Source organism: Aspergillus versicolor (genome assembly GCF_001890125.1).
Source record: "Aspergillus versicolor CBS 583.65 unplaced genomic scaffold ASPVEscaffold_2, whole genome shotgun sequence".
Classification (NCBI taxonomy): domain Eukaryota; kingdom Fungi; phylum Ascomycota; class Eurotiomycetes; order Eurotiales; family Aspergillaceae; genus Aspergillus; species Aspergillus versicolor.
In genome coordinates this window covers 4,316,107-4,330,728 of record NW_024467525.1, presented here as the reverse complement: position 1 = coordinate 4,330,728, position 14,622 = coordinate 4,316,107, and the positions used below count along the sequence as shown (strand labels likewise).

Genomic DNA, 14,622 nt, shown 5'->3' with positions numbered 1-14,622 from the left:
TCGAGAAAGGGATCTAAGAGATTAGAAGGTAATGGGCCGAGAGACCAAGCTCACGCAACTCAGCTTCCGCTGGAACCTTCGACGATGCTCCAATTGATCAGCCCGGTCATGAAGGGATTCCCATACCCCGTACCCCGCATGAATATTCGGCGATGAGCGCAGATAGCGGGCCCAGCACAGGCCAACCACCGGAGATACGCGCAATACCCTCCAAATGATAGCTAGATAGCAACTGAAAAAGCCGGAGATCAGCGCATTTCCCGTGTATCCTATCAGGGAACTAACCTAAATTGATAACGTACCAACTTTAGCACGCGGGAAGTGTTCCCTGACGAGTAGGGGCGCGGTCTATCTTCGGACCCCAATATATATGTCGGTCGCGATATCACCTACAAAGTGGCCTTCCAAGCTTGATCATGCGACTACATGAACAGACATAAAATGACCCGATACTATGAACGGGGCATCAAGCTCCCCTTCCTACCGGAGTTGCGACTCAACTCTCCCTACTGGCAAAAGTATCCTCTTCTCTAGCCCTGCTCCGACCGAGTAACTAACAGATACCAGCGTCCTCATCGGCAGTCTAGTCGGTGTAACAGCCGGTCTATACGTCTCACTGAACCTCCTCGGCGCAGGAGGAGGCAAACCCAACTCCGCACAAACAGTCCAAGTCGTCAACGCAACCCTCTGCACGGTCTGGTTCTTCTCCGCCTCATTCGGGGGTACAGTCCTCAACACCGTCGGGCCCGCGATCACAGCATGTCTGGGCGTGATCGGGTACATCATCTACGTCGGCAGTCTGATGTACTTCGACCATACGGGGAAAAGCGGCTTTCCGATCTTTGCGGGTGTCGCAATTGGGATATCAGCTGGTCTTATCTTCGTCACTATGGGGTCCATCGCAATGTCCTACTCCGAGGAGCAGGACCGGGGGATGTACATCACCATGTCGGTTAACCTACAGGCTGTGGGCTCTATTATCGGGGGTATCATCCCGTTGTTGATCAATAGAAATTCCGTAAGTTGACATCGACTATATCCGGTACTGCGGCTAACTAGAGTATAGAATGAAGCCACCGGTGTTCCATCAGCTGTATACATCGTCTTCATGGTGATGATGGGCGTCGGAGCATGCGCTGCATTTCTATTAATGCCTGCCTCTCGAGTCATCCGTGACGACGGCACACAAGTAGCCACCCTCAAACCACGCGGCTTCGTCGACGAGCTAAAGGCAAACTTGGAGATATTCAAAGACTGGAAATTGCTCGTCATGGTCAGTACCCAAGTTTCCTATCAGCACGTATACTGACAATGTAGTAGATCCCCGCCTTCCTCCCAGCAGAGTGCTTCCTCGTCTACGGCGGGTCAGTGAATGCCTACCGCAACAACCTGCGCACTCGCTGCCTACTATCCTTCATCGCAGTGGTAATCCAGGTCCCCTGCGGCATCCTGCTACAGAAAGTCCTCGACAACAAGAACTGGAACCGCCGGACGCGAGCCTTCCTCGGCCTGGGCATGGTCGGCATCCCTCTCATCGCCGCCTGGGTATGGGAAATCATCCGAGTGCGAAACTACGACCGTCACGCTCCTCCAGGGGTAGGGCTCGACTGGACAGAGCCGGAGTTCTGGCCGATCCTGGTCCTGTTCGTGCTGAACTGGGTGACGGGGTCGCTGTGGCAGTATATCGTGTTGTACTTCCTGGGCGCGTTGACGAACTCGCCGACCAAGTCGGCTAATTATGCAGTACGTGACCGAATCAATGCCATCTGCTGGTAATTAACAACCGATTAGGGCGTGTTCCGCGGTTTCCTCGGCGCTGGAGAGGCGATATGTTTCGGGGTCGACTCGATCAAAGTGCCGTATATGAAAGAGGCGGCTGTGATTTTTGCGTTTTATACAAGTGGCGTGCTGATCTTTGCGTTTATTGCGGCGTTTCATATTAAAGATACAGAGTATTTCAATGGCGAGGACGGCGTGGTTATTCCAAAGCATGTTCTTGCTGAACACGGAGAGAAGGCTGACTCGACCTGATATTTAATAATCTCATAATTCTTGCATTTCAGGCTTATCTGACTAGTAAATTTGCTGACTAGTAAATCTGCCCACGTAATCCTCCCTGTGTTTTCATCCCTGCAATCTGTTCTCTTTCATCAGCAGATGAAATGAATAGCACGCAAAACACGCGATAAAGGAAATAAGCAAAATGACACCGAAGGGCAGGGAATACTCGAACACCACCCCTGCCTCATTACAAGGCTTGCTGCCAGAATTGGTCGAGGTAGTGGCATCGTTCCTGGAGGCTACCGACCTGTGCAAACTGCGAATGACATGCAGGACTCTCTATAACAACACGCATGATGTATTTTGGTGCACCTCGCTTCGAAACATCCAAACAGATCTATCCCACGCCAGTCTGACGAAACTGAACATTCTCTCGAACAACCCGCAACTATCTCGTTACGTTCATCGCTTGACCTTCAAAGGGTTTGCTGGGAATGGCGATATCCTTGGACAAGGGCTGGACTGGAATCGCCATTCGTCCGGTCATCTCATCGACCTGCAAGAACAGCCTGGCGTGAAGCTGCTACGGCCGATTCTCTCTCGGCTCCCCAACTGCAAATCATTCGAGTGCTGCTCCATCTCTACTCCAGACCACGTTGCGCTGGAAGGCATTACCGGCGCTACCGATGCAGCTCAAGTTATATTGGATATTGTTGCCGAGACTAGACTATCAGTTGCTTCATTTTCAGCGAACCTGTCAGGTCGCAGCTATCTCGATCCCAGACGGTTCCAATTGGATTACTTCAAAAAGTCTGGGTTTGTTGAAAGATGGGCACATCTTGAGGAATTGATTTTGCACTTTACGCCTGACGACGAGGTCATCCTCGACTGGGCGACACAATTGATCCTGCTTGCCCGCAACGTGAAGAAGTTGAATATGTCGCTTGGTACTGATCGCAATACGTTTATTTTTATGCGGCGCCTGGCAAAGACGGAGAAGAGTCTTGCATGGCCCCAACTACAAGAGCTCCGATTGAGTCGTGCCAGTTCATCATTTGCAGATCTCACAGCGTTGCTGCACGAATGCCAGCAGACGCTTCGAGTTCTTCATATCGGGCTGCTGGCAACGGATGCCACTCTTTCTGACCTGCAAATATTTTTTCAAACTCTGAGAACGGGATTTCCTTTGGAGGAAATTGATTTTGGAGCATGGTTGTCTCGCCCACATACAGGTATACAGAGGCTTTGGGCTGTTCATTACCCACGGCTTCTTGACAATTTGAATATGGACGAGGGGGAGAAGGTCAGGGTCAATGTTAGAGAGATGGGGAGTGACGGGGAGCAGAGGACGCGCTTGGTGGCTTATTCTGGACCGCAAGTGCGTGCTGTGTTGGATGCGCTGGCACGATCAGTGGACTTTGTTTGATGTCTCTACACTCCCAGTTTAAGTAATCGCGGGTTTCAGGTTAACGCTGGTATAGCAATGTTCCTATATATACTGATTAGTTATACTAATAAAATATTGGTGCCAGATAATTCGCCCAACCCCGCATCACACTCTCAGCACCATAACAGCCATTCTCAATTTTAACGAAGAGCAGGGATACCTCCACCTGAAGTCTGTGATCACCTGAAATGTCTGATCTAGACGCGACAACGCCTCGCGTGTTCATTGCTCGCCACGGTAAGTAATGCTCCTGACTTAATACGCGGAACATAGTCTGGAAAACAGGCAGGAGAAACCGAATGGACCAAGAATGGTCGATACACCGGAATCACCGAGCTGGAGCTCACTGCCGACGGTGTAAAGCAAGTCACTGGCACAGCTCGCCAGCTTGTTGGGCCTGGGAGGTTGATCGATCCAGCCCGGATTGCAAAAGTCTGGGTTAGTCCGCGTCGACGGACACAGCAGACGTTTCAGCTTCTTCTCAGCGCTGGCGGTGACTCTGGGCTAGAGGAAGACAAAGTAACTCTCACAGAGGATATAGCTGAATGGGATTATGGCATCTATGAAGGCTTGCAAGCGGGTGAAATCAGGTCCTTGAGGAGGGAGAGACGACTGGATGAGAGCAGGGACTGGCATATATGGAGCGACGGGTGCGAGGGTGGAGAGTCTGTTCCTTCGGCCTCAAGTATTGATACTGGCTGATTGCTTGTATAGGTCTGCGGATATGGTGACAGAGAGACTGGATAGATTGATTCAGCAGATCCGTACAATTCAACAACCTCATATGGATGGCTCCAAGCCAGCTGATGTCGTCTTGGTAAGTGTCAACACTACTCTTCTTGCAACAAACTGACATATATACTCAGGTTGCACATGGTCTTATTCTGCGTGCTTTTGTTAAAAGGTGGCTGAAGTACCCTCTTGACACACCGTTGCCAATGATGCTGTCCCCAGGAGCCATTGGTATACTCAGGTATTATCTCCGACCTGAAAGCGAAGTGTGATCTGACATCTCGTAGCTATCGAAATCGTGATATAGATGAGCCGGCATTTTTTATTGGGATGGCGTTGCCCTGACATAGTGTATATTAAGCCTGAGTATCATTGTCCTGATAATTTTCATACTTATATCGTGATCCAACATGTTCAGCGGGCAATCTTGACCTTCCACTGCCATAGATCCGCTCTCGCATGGTTCCTGATTCCCCTTTCGGCGCATACAGCCCTCTTTCTCTAAGAACAGGCACAAGTAAGTCCACCACATCTTCCCACGTCCCTGGCACAGTGATATGCCCGATATTAAACCCGTCGATATCGGCAACCCTCATCCACCTCTCCATCTCATCCGCGACCTCCTCCGCTGTTCCTACAGGTGTGGGCCCTGAGGCCCCCAGGGCAACTGCTTTACCAATACTTCTCGGGGTCCACACAGGCGCACCCTCACCAGGGTAAGCGAGATTCTGAAGCAGCGACTGGAGCTGAACATTCTCAGCCTGATCGCCCATCTGAGGAGTGACCTCGGCATCCAGATCCAGCTTTGATAAGTCAATACCAGTGTTGGCACACCAGTAGACCAGACCACCCTCTTCACTCGCGTACTGTAGGGCTTCACGGTACTTTTCCTGTGCTTCCTCAGTTGTTCGACCCAAGATTGGAGTCAGAGAAGCAAACACCTTTACCGAGTTCGGGTCGCGGCCTACTTCGGCCACTTTATCCCGTATCCTCTTGACACGGGGTGCGATTGTTTCTGGAGTTAAGCCGACGACAAAGATTCCCTCTGCATGCGTAGCTCCGAAATGGAGGCCTGCTCTGGGAATAGTCAGAAGGCGTAGGCTCCATATTTGGCAAGACTTACGGTGATGATCCCGCCTGGAAGATGAACGGAGTGCGCTGTGGGCTGGGATCTAGTATATGCGGAGCACGGAGCTTGAAGTGCTCACCCTCATGCTGGATGACGCGTACTCGGTCGAAGTCTGCGTATATACCATTTTCTCGATTCTCTACCAGAGCATCGTCGGCCCACGATCCTTCCCAGAGCCTGCTATTGTTAGACCGTTCGATCTCAGACACAGACACCTACTTATACAGCACTCGCAGATACTCATCTGCAATCTCATATCGTTTATCATGCGGAACGGGGTCAATCCCAATCTAAACCGTCAGTCTGCAACCCAATTTCAAGTAAATAGGGATATAGGTGGAAGGTAATACCGCCTCAAACCCCGACGCCTTCCACGAGGTAACGACATTCCACCCAAACCTGCCACCCGTAAGATGATCCAGAGTCGAAAACCGCTTCGCCAAAACATAAGGCTTCTCAAATGACGTTGATGCCGTGATAGCGAAGCCTAGATTCTTCGTTACTGCCGCCATGGCCGTCAAGGGAACAGCCGGGTCGCCCATGGGGTACTGGATGGCATTGCGCACGCATGGCTCCGCGCTGCCTTTATAGACATCGCACCAGCCATTAGTATCTGCAAGGAAGATTGCGTTAAAGTCCCCGCGCTCAAGGATCTTTGCCACGTCGGTCCAGTAGGAGAGATCGCGGCGCTTGGTTGCTGAGCGGTCTTTAGGGTTGCGCCATTGTCCAAAGGACATGTGGCCGACGGTGAACATGTCAAAGGCATTGAGGAAAATGCGCTTGCGCTCGTTTTGTGTCATTTTGGAGAGTGGTATGTCGATGGTTGAAATCGGAAGTTATTGGGTGGTCAATATACGCAGCACGATGGCCCATTTTTATAGTAGATGTCGTGCTCGGAGTCACCTCCGAAGACGCCATTATAGCAACTTATGATGCTGTATCCTGACTCGTGTTTACCGCTATACTCCAACTACCCCAATTCTTCAGGCCATGCCGTGAGCTACCAGAATGTCGGTCCCTTGCAGTCCTTGGGTAGATAAGGCGACATCATCCTGGCATTGACGCAATCTCGGCCATATATATCCCGGTATATCCAATGGTTTTAACGGCCATGATAGGTATTCAATATGGACATCGAGCAGAAGACGCCAGCTGCGGCTGTCACACTCAAGTCCGAAAAAGCCCAGTTCCTGTCACAATTCACGGCCGAAGATGACCGGCGCATCATGCGAAAGGTGGACCGCCGCGTCCTCCTGCTCATGGGCATCATGTACCTCCTCAAGCAGATCGACTTCACCAATGCAGCATCTGTCAAGGTGCTACAAGTCGGAGAGCTGAGCAACATCCTAACAGAACTACACATGTCCACCAACGACTACAACTGGACCCAAACCATCTACTACGTACGCCCCCACATCCATTCTGATACATAAAACCTACTAACAGCCTAGATCGGCCTCGTCCTCTTCGAAGTCCCCAGCAACCTGCTCCTCAAACGCCTAACCCCCCACAAATGGATGACGCGAATCTTCCTAACCTGGGGTATAATCGTGGCCTGCCACGCCGCAATGCAAAACAAAGCCTCCTTCTACGCGCTGCGCTTCCTCCTCGGCGCCCTGGAAGCAGGCTTCTTCCCGGGCCTCGCCGCCCAAATGTGCGCCTGGTACCGCAGCGACGAATACAGCAGACCCATCATGTGGATGTTCGCCTTCCAGAACTGCTCGGGGATCATCGGCTCCCTCCTGGTGTATGGCATCTCATACATGGACGGGATCCGCGGGTTAAGTGCCTGGCGCTGGGTATTTCTCCTCGAGGGATTAGTGACAGTCATCTTCTGTCCGGCAATATACCTCCTCCTACCAGATTATCCCAAATCGGCCACGTCTGCGAAATGGCTTACCCCAGACGAGCAGGAGTATCTCGAGCAGCGACTTAGTTATAACGCACCCCGCGCAGCAGACCCGGACTTTTCACTACGGGAAGTTATAAACGCACTTCGTGATCCAAAGATATACCTCTTCACGGCATGCCAGTTCCTACTGAACATCGCCGGGTACGGGCTTAGCTGGCAACTTCCAACTATAACAACATCGCTTGGATTCGCAAGTCTGCCACGGAACCAGCTGCTGAATATCCCACCGGCGGCTGCAACGGTTGTGGGGATTATAATTGCCGCGCGATTCATGCGATACGCAGTAATAACGCGCCCGCTATTCTGCCAAATCTTGAATGCCGTTACGCTGCTGTTCTTTATTATCCTCTGCATACCTGTTTCAGCGGGTGGGCGGTATGCAGCTTGTGTGCTGGGGACGGCGTTCTACTATGTGTACTTCATTCCGTTCTGGGCGTGGAGGTCTGCTGGGTTGGTTGGGGCGACGGGGACGGCGTTTGCGATTGCGCTGCAGACGGCGGTGGCGCAGGTTGGGGGTGTTATTGCGCCGCAGGTGTTTCAGGGGAAGTATGCAGCGGATGATTATCGCGTTTCGTTTATTGTTTGTGTGGCTTGTGTGGTTGGGGCGATGGTTTCAGGGCAGGTGCTCTGGCATTTGTCCAGGAATGTAGAGAAGGACGTACTACTTGTTAGAAGACGGAGGATTGCTGCCGACAAGGAGGGGACCGTTTGGACTGGGGAGGATGTGAAGGTGCAGAGTGCGAGATAGTATACGTAACAGTCTAAGTATTGGCATGGTCTATCTAGAGCACGTCTAAGTGCGCTTTTAAAGGAGTATGATCGCAGTTGCATAGGCTGAGGGAATAATATAGAACATAGTCTGGAAAACAGGCAGGAGAAACCAAATAGATTAACAATAGTTAATATACTAGAATTATTAAGCTAGAGCGTACTATTAATAATATATAATAAGTCAGAGGAAGACCGACAGCAGTGTATTCCCCGCAGCCCTCTCCTTGTCTCGTTCTTATTGAGACTATGTTGGAAGGCGGTCGTTAAGTATACTAATTAATTGAGTACAGCAGATTGGTACTTGGTAGATGTTGGCTAGCACCTAGTAAATAGAGCCGTTATCTAGAAATGGGAAACTTCTTCAACGATTGCCTCCGGGGCTTCGAGAGGAATTAGATGCCTTACACCTGGTAGAACCCTAAACGAAACCCGAACCCCAGCATCCTCCAGAAACCGGCAAACTTGGGTTTGAAGTCTTTCTCTGGGCTCAACTAAATCGAGCTCTCCAGCGAGAATGTGGACCTTGATTGTCTTCGCCAGAGGGCCAAGAAGAGCCACCTTCACATCGTGGCTAATATTCTGCTCCATCCCATACGCCGGCCAAGCTTCCTTCGCCAGAAGAGTCCCTCTTAAGCTATCGCGCACGATGAGCTCCACGTCATCATGGTCCAGATTCTGCACATCGGTAAGAACATTCGTGACCGTCCACCGGACAGAATCCGCCGACTCATACGCGACCTTCTGCTGCTCTTTCATATCGGGCGGGAGAACAAGTGTGGTCGGCGGCGCGGGCGCAACGAGTACGAAACCCCTCAACAGTTTCAGCAGGTTGGTAGGCAGAGTGGATAAAGTGGCCACCGCGACCTTCCCGCCCATTGAATGGCCGACAAGGACAAAGCCGTGGGCGAGGAGCCCTCGGTACTGTGCGTCGTCCTTCAGCTGTGAGAGCACTGAGGCTACGTCAGCGGCCATATTGACAACCGCATACGACCTTCCCGTGTCCTCTGACGGGCCGGTGGAGGAGCCCCATCCTCGTAGGTCGATAGCGACTGTTGGATACTGTGAAGACAGAGAAGTTGGGGACGAGGCCGAGGTCACTTTGTGCCATGTCGCAGAGGAGCCGCCCCAGTAGTGGAGGAAGACAAGGAGAGGTTTTGTGGTGCTGGTGTCTGGTTGGGTTATGCGAATGTGCAGAGTGGTGTCGGGGGCAGTTTCAAAATACACAGACATGATTAAGGCTTCATTAATGCTCTGCCACCAGACATCTGGCTATCTATCTATAAATATATAGATGCGGGAAACCCCGAAGCTTCATTGGTTTGATCGGTTTGCGTTGTTTGCATCGGGCCAATCAGCCAATCAATGAGCAGGATCGGGAAACCTTTGAATATATATTAAATGTATCAATAATATTAGGTGAGTCACAGGCTGAGGTATCGTCGTATGGATTGATTTTCGCCACTTTGACAATTCTCATACTTATACCATGATCCGACATGATCCGGAGGCAATTTTGACCTTCCACTGCCGTAGATCCGCTCGTACATTGAGCCTGAGCCTCCCTTTTGCGCATACAGCCCCCTGTCTCTAAGAGCAGACGCAAGAAAGGGGCGATGGGGTCAGGGTGGGTGCTCTGGTATTTGTCCCGGGATGTAGAGAGCGACGTCCAACCTTTACTTGTTAGAAGGCGGAGAATTGCTGCCTACGAGGAGGGGAGGATTTGGATTGGGGAGGATGTGAAGGTGCGAGGCGCGAGATAGTATGTACGTAACAGTCTGAGTATTTGCTAGGATGGTCTATCTAGAATCTAAGTGCCGCTTAGGAGCAGTTGGCATAAGCTGAAGGAACAATAATGGCAGCAATGGCTTCGTGATATGCAATCGTAACATCGTGACCGTGAAGAGGCCAGAAAGGTTATTCAATCCTGTCTTCGGCTTCAGGCTGGCTCTGCTGCTTGGACAGCTTCGGGTTACGCAGGATAAACGCGAATAGAATCATCGGTGCAGCGATGCATATTCCCGTGATGCAGAGAATGCGCTGGACGTGCCGGTAGCTGTAGATGATGGCGTCTCTCTCCGGGGTGCCGACTGGGTATGAAGGGATGACTTCAAACGGCGATCCATACACCCGTTTAGCCAGGGTATCATCTGGCTGGAATGAAAGCTTGTCGGACAGCGTTTTGTAAAGGGTTTGTGTCCAGATAGCGCCTGAAACACAGGTTCCAAGAGCACTGCCGACATTGAACGAACCCAGATATATACCAGTCAGAACAGCCATATGCTCGTGCTTCGTGGCTGCCTGGACGGACGCTTGGGTTGGATAGGCAAAGAAACCCCCAGCCAGACCCAGGAGAACCTGGGCAACAATGACTCCTGTTTTCGAGCTCTCTGAGGAGCCACCGCGGAAGTGTATAACCAGCCCGTAGGCTGCCATAAACATGCAGGTGCCGAAGACGATGAAGTATTTCAGTCTCCGTAGACGGTAGATAATCAAGCCAGTGATCACTCCGCTAATCAGACCAAAGAAAGAGTAAAACGATTGAATCCGGGTGGCCGACGCGACAGAGAAATCAAAGGCAACAACCAGCACGGTAAAGATGTAGTCGGCCTGCAAGTACCAGGAGAAGTTGAGGAGACAGCGAATCACCAGGGCACTCCAAATGCCTCGGTCTTTGAGGAGGTAGAACGGCGTCAGCGGATGCTTTGCACCTCTGACCTCCCAGAGAACGAAGACTGGAATGCACAGGATACCGATAGCTAGAGGGACGATGATCTTCGCAGTTCGCCATTGCGAGATGGTGCCTCCAGCAACGGTGAGCGGTGCGAGGATGAGGCCGAACATGGTGACCAGCAGCACAATCCCAACCACATCAAGCTGGTGGAAGACGTCAATACCAAATTTGCGCATGCCGAGCAGTTGCAGTGGAGTAGGATAGTTCTCCAGTTCGCCGCTCTTCTCTGCACGGCGGCCGACATGATACAAGGAGAAGAGGAGAGGGAGGGAGCAGAAGAAGTAGATGATGCACCACATTCCTATACCCCATCGCCAGGACGTCTTCTGCAAGACAGCCGATGTGATATTCCCACTGATCCAGGTGTTGATGATGAACGGAAGGGCCGGAAGGTAGCTGAAGAACACTCGCGACCGCATGGACGTGATATCCGCGATGATGACCTCAACCAGGAGGACAATACAGGTATATCCCACTTGGTAGAGCACGGTACCAGCCGCGAAAGTTTCGATATTGCTGGCAGACGCCTCGACGACCGTCCCGATGATATAGAATACGATCGATATGGCAACCAACTCGAACCGGCCAAAGATGTCAGCAATCCTCGCCGCAACGGGCTGGCCAGCAGCCGCGATGACACTGCGAATCACATTGACGGTCGCGAGCAGCGAGTGTTTCCCGAAGCTCGACGTCGCATAGGTCTGGTATGTCGAGCGAACCTGGCTGTCGAGACCGTAGGCATAGCCCACCAGGAAGACGCCGATGAACAGGAAGATGCGATCCGTGCGAGTCAGGTGGGAGTTGATGATCTCGATGCGAGCGACACCAGGGGACTTGTCACCGAAGACGGGCATCTCTCGAGGCAGAAGGCCGGTTGTTTCGTTGGGATGGCCATCGTCGCTGTCGCCGTCGCCATCGCGGCTGTGGGTGTGGGTGTGGTTCAGGTCGGGCAGTGAGGAGGCAGAGAAGGAGCGATCGTGGCCATGACCAGCCCCAGGGAGAGCGTTATGGCCATGTTGAACGGGCAGTGGCATGGCAGCTCAAGGAAGCACATTTACTTCTGCTGTCGAGCGAGGCATAGAGGAGTGTTTTAAGCCCAGGGTTGGGTGATGATCAGATAAGATTAAGAGAGAACCAGAGAACCAGAGAACAAGAACAGGGGATTATCACGGCGGGGCAGACCATCAGTGATCAGACATCAGACAAGAGCAGAAACCGCAGTAAGTGCCAGAAACAGCTCGAGCTGTGACAGGCAGCCAGCGTCACAGACAGACAGCATGAGCCGATCCTCGGAGCACCGACCATGGCCCACCCACTGTCCACTGGCCCACCTCGCCCAGGCCAAATTCTGGTCTGTCTGATTTGTCTGTGGCGGAGGATGACACTTATTACTGGCTGGCTCTGGCCCACTCGTCTGACCCATTCTGTAATATCAGTGAATCGCATATCCCCTCGGCTATACGCTGCACCTCATCAGATCACAATGTCAGGTCACAATGTCAGACCACACAAAAACACCGCATAGCGATCCTCCCATGTCCACTGGGCGTGCGAGACTGGCCTGTAAATCGTGCAACGCCAGACGCGTCAAGTGCGATGCCGGGAGTGGGCAGCCTTGCTGGCATTGCCGCATACGCAACACCCCTTGCGAGCTGATCGAGTCGAAGAGGGGGAAGTACGTTTCGATTTAATTTGAACGTTCCACTTGACACTGACTGGCGTAGATATGTTCGTAGAAAGAAACATCTCGGTCGGGGCCAACGGTCGCAGGAGCAAGCGTCTCCCAGTGAAGACCCGAATACGAGCCATAACACGACCCCCACGCCCTTGGGCACATCCAGGAATGACTCACTCGAATTGAGAGGCTTTGACGTCCTGCCAGGAAATCACCCTGACCGTACCCCACACTCTCAGCCCCGGGGATCGGATTCCACTACCGACGCGGCATGCCTAACCTACACCATCGAGGTCGACTACACCCAACGCAGTGGCTCGACTGAACGCTTCAAGGTGAACTACCCGATTCCAGCGCCGGTCGCAGATCGATCAACCTTCCATCATGGACCAGGCGCAGAGTTGGTCTCCTTGGAGGAGGCTTTGGCCATGCCACCCCGGCATATAGCAGACGGGCTGATTCGGGCCTTCTTCGAACTTGCACACCCTGCCTACCCAGTTTTCGACCGCAAGCGCTTCACAACCTTGTATGGCCAAGGGAAAGCCTCTCCTTTAGTCCTTCAGACTATCTTCTTCATGGGGTTCACTGTCGGCCCGGACAGTCTGATACAGGACTCTGGCTACAGCAGCCGGACAATGGCACGGAAAACGCATTACCTTCGCGCGAAACTGTTGTACGACATAGACTACGATACTGACAGCTTGAATGTAGCTGCGTCTCTGCTGATGCTCGGGTTCTGGTGGTTTGGGCCCGAGGACCAAAAGGAACATTGCTACTGGGTGGGATGTGCCAGCCACGTCGCACAGTCTCTGGGAATGCATCGCTCGTATGTCTCCAATGTGATATATATTCATAGTACTGATTATATAGTACATCGCAGTCAGGCATGAGTCAGGCGGAACGGTCTCTGCGGAAGCGCATCTGGTGGTCGATATATGTGAGTATGAGTACCGTTGTTATCTACAGGATATTAATAAATAGACCCGCGACCGCCATGTAGCAGCAGCATTTGGACAGCCGTGCCGTATCAGGGATGAGGACTGTGATGTTGAGGCCTTGGTAGAAGAGGACTTTCAGTTTGATAGCGACTGTGATCGGAGTCTCGTTCCACCCCAGCAGGACTTTCATGTGTTGTATGTCATGGAAATGTCCAGATTAGCTGTCATCCGTGAGTGTTTTTCCGCTATTAAAGGCTGGTCTGACTCCATGCAGTAGGAGATATCCTCATCGGAGAGTTCAGTCCTCGCCGCCCTGCCCTTGATAAATACACGACGGAGAGTCTAGTACAGAGATTGGCAGAATGGGAATCGCATCTTCCTGATACACTGCGAGGAGCCTCACCTGATGGATCACTTGGTGCCTGGTTCTGGGCTACTATGCTATATGTTCCCTATCAGTGAGTTGCTTGTCCCATACATGTATCTACTTATTAACAGTTCAGTAACTACCACGTTCTCCTTTTCCGGCCAAGGGCTATTGAAAATCTATCACCAGCAGAAGCAGACAGAGATACTCGGGCACGCACCGCTGCAGATTCAATCACCCGTCTTGCTGAAGACCTACTGGCAACATGCACCATCAGATCTGCACAGGTTCAGCTGTATGTACTCGTCAAACCATGCCTCTCCCTATCTCCTGACATACTTTCAGTGTCCCTGCTCTATTTGGAGCCCTTTCAGTCCATACCATCGTCATCTGTCGCAAAGATCCCATTCGGCGGAAGCTCGCAGAAAACAAATCAAGACAGTGCCTTCTCGCATTGAGCGAACTTTCTATCTCCTGGCCAGTCAGGATTTGGTTTGCTAGAGCGTTTGTCAATCTGATGAGACGTCTGACTGGCCGAGGAGGCTCAATAATCAATGTGTCGTCCAGCATCGTGCGGACTCGCAGCAACCCAGCATTTGAAAGAATAGGTATTTCCGAGTCTCAGCATGGAGCTACCATTGACGAGTCCTCTCATGGTTTTACTGCGAATCCAATACTACCAAACTTCCCCGGAATGACTGAGCCGAGTTCATATCCTGGCGATTCTGAGTCTTACAACGTACACCACTACGCTCCACAGATGCCAGATCAACTCATGTATGATTCGTTTCTAGCGGGCTACCTCGATAATACCTTCGACCCTGATCTGCTTTTGTACAACAGTCTAGAGCCGATGCTGCCACTTTCATTCGGGAATCTCCCCGAGTCAGATCCAGACAGCTAGGTACCGACCTTGGAT

General features: G+C 51.9%; 8 protein-coding genes across 8 annotated transcripts; 5 read left to right on the top strand and 3 right to left on the bottom strand.

The window, feature by feature from the left end:
- Window positions 1–441: 441 nt before the first annotated feature.
- ASPVEDRAFT_26301 (uncharacterized protein) lies at window positions 442–2,031 on the top strand (the record flags this gene model as incomplete). Its single annotated transcript, XM_040809884.1, has 5 exons — window positions 442–518; window positions 568–1,018; window positions 1,067–1,273; window positions 1,321–1,743; window positions 1,792–2,031. The coding sequence occupies 5 exons, from the start codon at window positions 442–444 to the stop codon at window positions 2,029–2,031; spliced, it is 1,398 nt and encodes a 465-aa protein (XP_040665252.1).
- A 91-nt stretch (window positions 2,032–2,122) lies between these two features.
- On the top strand, window positions 2,123–3,800 carry ASPVEDRAFT_516244 (uncharacterized protein). Its single transcript, XM_040814505.1, has 3 exons — window positions 2,123–3,476; window positions 3,534–3,685; window positions 3,738–3,800. The coding sequence occupies exon 1, from the start codon at window positions 2,204–2,206 to the stop codon at window positions 3,425–3,427; it is 1,224 nt and encodes a 407-aa protein (XP_040665251.1). The 5' UTR covers window positions 2,123–2,203; the 3' UTR covers window positions 3,428–3,476; window positions 3,534–3,685; window positions 3,738–3,800.
- On the top strand, window positions 3,637–4,525 carry ASPVEDRAFT_123832 (histidine phosphatase family protein; the record flags this gene model as incomplete). The annotated part of the gene is made up of 5 exons (XM_040806126.1): window positions 3,637–3,685; window positions 3,738–4,133; window positions 4,183–4,265; window positions 4,315–4,421; window positions 4,468–4,525. The coding sequence occupies 5 exons, from the start codon at window positions 3,637–3,639 to the stop codon at window positions 4,523–4,525; spliced, it is 693 nt and encodes a 230-aa protein (XP_040665250.1).
- Window positions 4,526–4,536: 11 nt separating this feature from the next.
- ASPVEDRAFT_26298 (uncharacterized protein) lies at window positions 4,537–6,109 on the bottom strand (the record flags this gene model as incomplete). Its single annotated transcript, XM_040809883.1, has 4 exons — window positions 4,537–5,257; window positions 5,304–5,486; window positions 5,529–5,599; window positions 5,660–6,109. The coding sequence occupies 4 exons, from the start codon at window positions 6,107–6,109 to the stop codon at window positions 4,537–4,539; spliced, it is 1,425 nt and encodes a 474-aa protein (XP_040665249.1).
- A 327-nt stretch (window positions 6,110–6,436) lies between these two features.
- Window positions 6,437–7,969, top strand: ASPVEDRAFT_124753 (uncharacterized protein; the record flags this gene model as incomplete). The annotated part of the gene is made up of 2 exons (XM_040806214.1): window positions 6,437–6,712; window positions 6,761–7,969. 2 exons carry the CDS (start codon window positions 6,437–6,439, stop codon window positions 7,967–7,969), a joined length of 1,485 nt encoding a protein of 494 aa, XP_040665248.1.
- Window positions 7,970–8,243: 274 nt separating this feature from the next.
- On the bottom strand, window positions 8,244–9,230 carry ASPVEDRAFT_38898 (alpha/beta fold hydrolase). Its single transcript, XM_040811794.1, has one exon. The coding sequence runs from the start codon at window positions 9,220–9,222 to the stop codon at window positions 8,335–8,337; it is 888 nt and encodes a 295-aa protein (XP_040665247.1). The 5' UTR covers window positions 9,223–9,230; the 3' UTR covers window positions 8,244–8,334.
- Window positions 9,231–9,906: 676 nt separating this feature from the next.
- ASPVEDRAFT_50920 (uncharacterized protein) lies at window positions 9,907–11,577 on the bottom strand (the record flags this gene model as incomplete). Its single annotated transcript, XM_040814397.1, has 1 exon — window positions 9,907–11,577. The coding sequence occupies one exon, from the start codon at window positions 11,575–11,577 to the stop codon at window positions 9,907–9,909; it is 1,671 nt and encodes a 556-aa protein (XP_040665246.1).
- A 681-nt stretch (window positions 11,578–12,258) lies between these two features.
- Window positions 12,259–14,607, top strand: ASPVEDRAFT_123443 (uncharacterized protein; the record flags this gene model as incomplete). Its single annotated transcript, XM_040806079.1, has 7 exons — window positions 12,259–12,402; window positions 12,464–13,224; window positions 13,269–13,335; window positions 13,380–13,566; window positions 13,611–13,794; window positions 13,840–13,998; window positions 14,049–14,607. 7 exons carry the CDS (start codon window positions 12,259–12,261, stop codon window positions 14,605–14,607), a joined length of 2,061 nt encoding a protein of 686 aa, XP_040665245.1.
- Window positions 14,608–14,622: the final 15 nt, after the last annotated feature.

Bases quoted from the DNA above. Each gene is read 5' to 3' on its own strand.
- ASPVEDRAFT_516244 (XM_040814505.1), top strand. From the start codon at position 2,204: ATGACACCGAAGGGCAGGGAATACTCGAACACCACCCCTGCCTCATTA.
- ASPVEDRAFT_38898 (XM_040811794.1), bottom strand. From the start codon at position 9,222: ATGTCTGTGTATTTTGAAACTGCCCCCGACACCACTCTGCACATTCGC.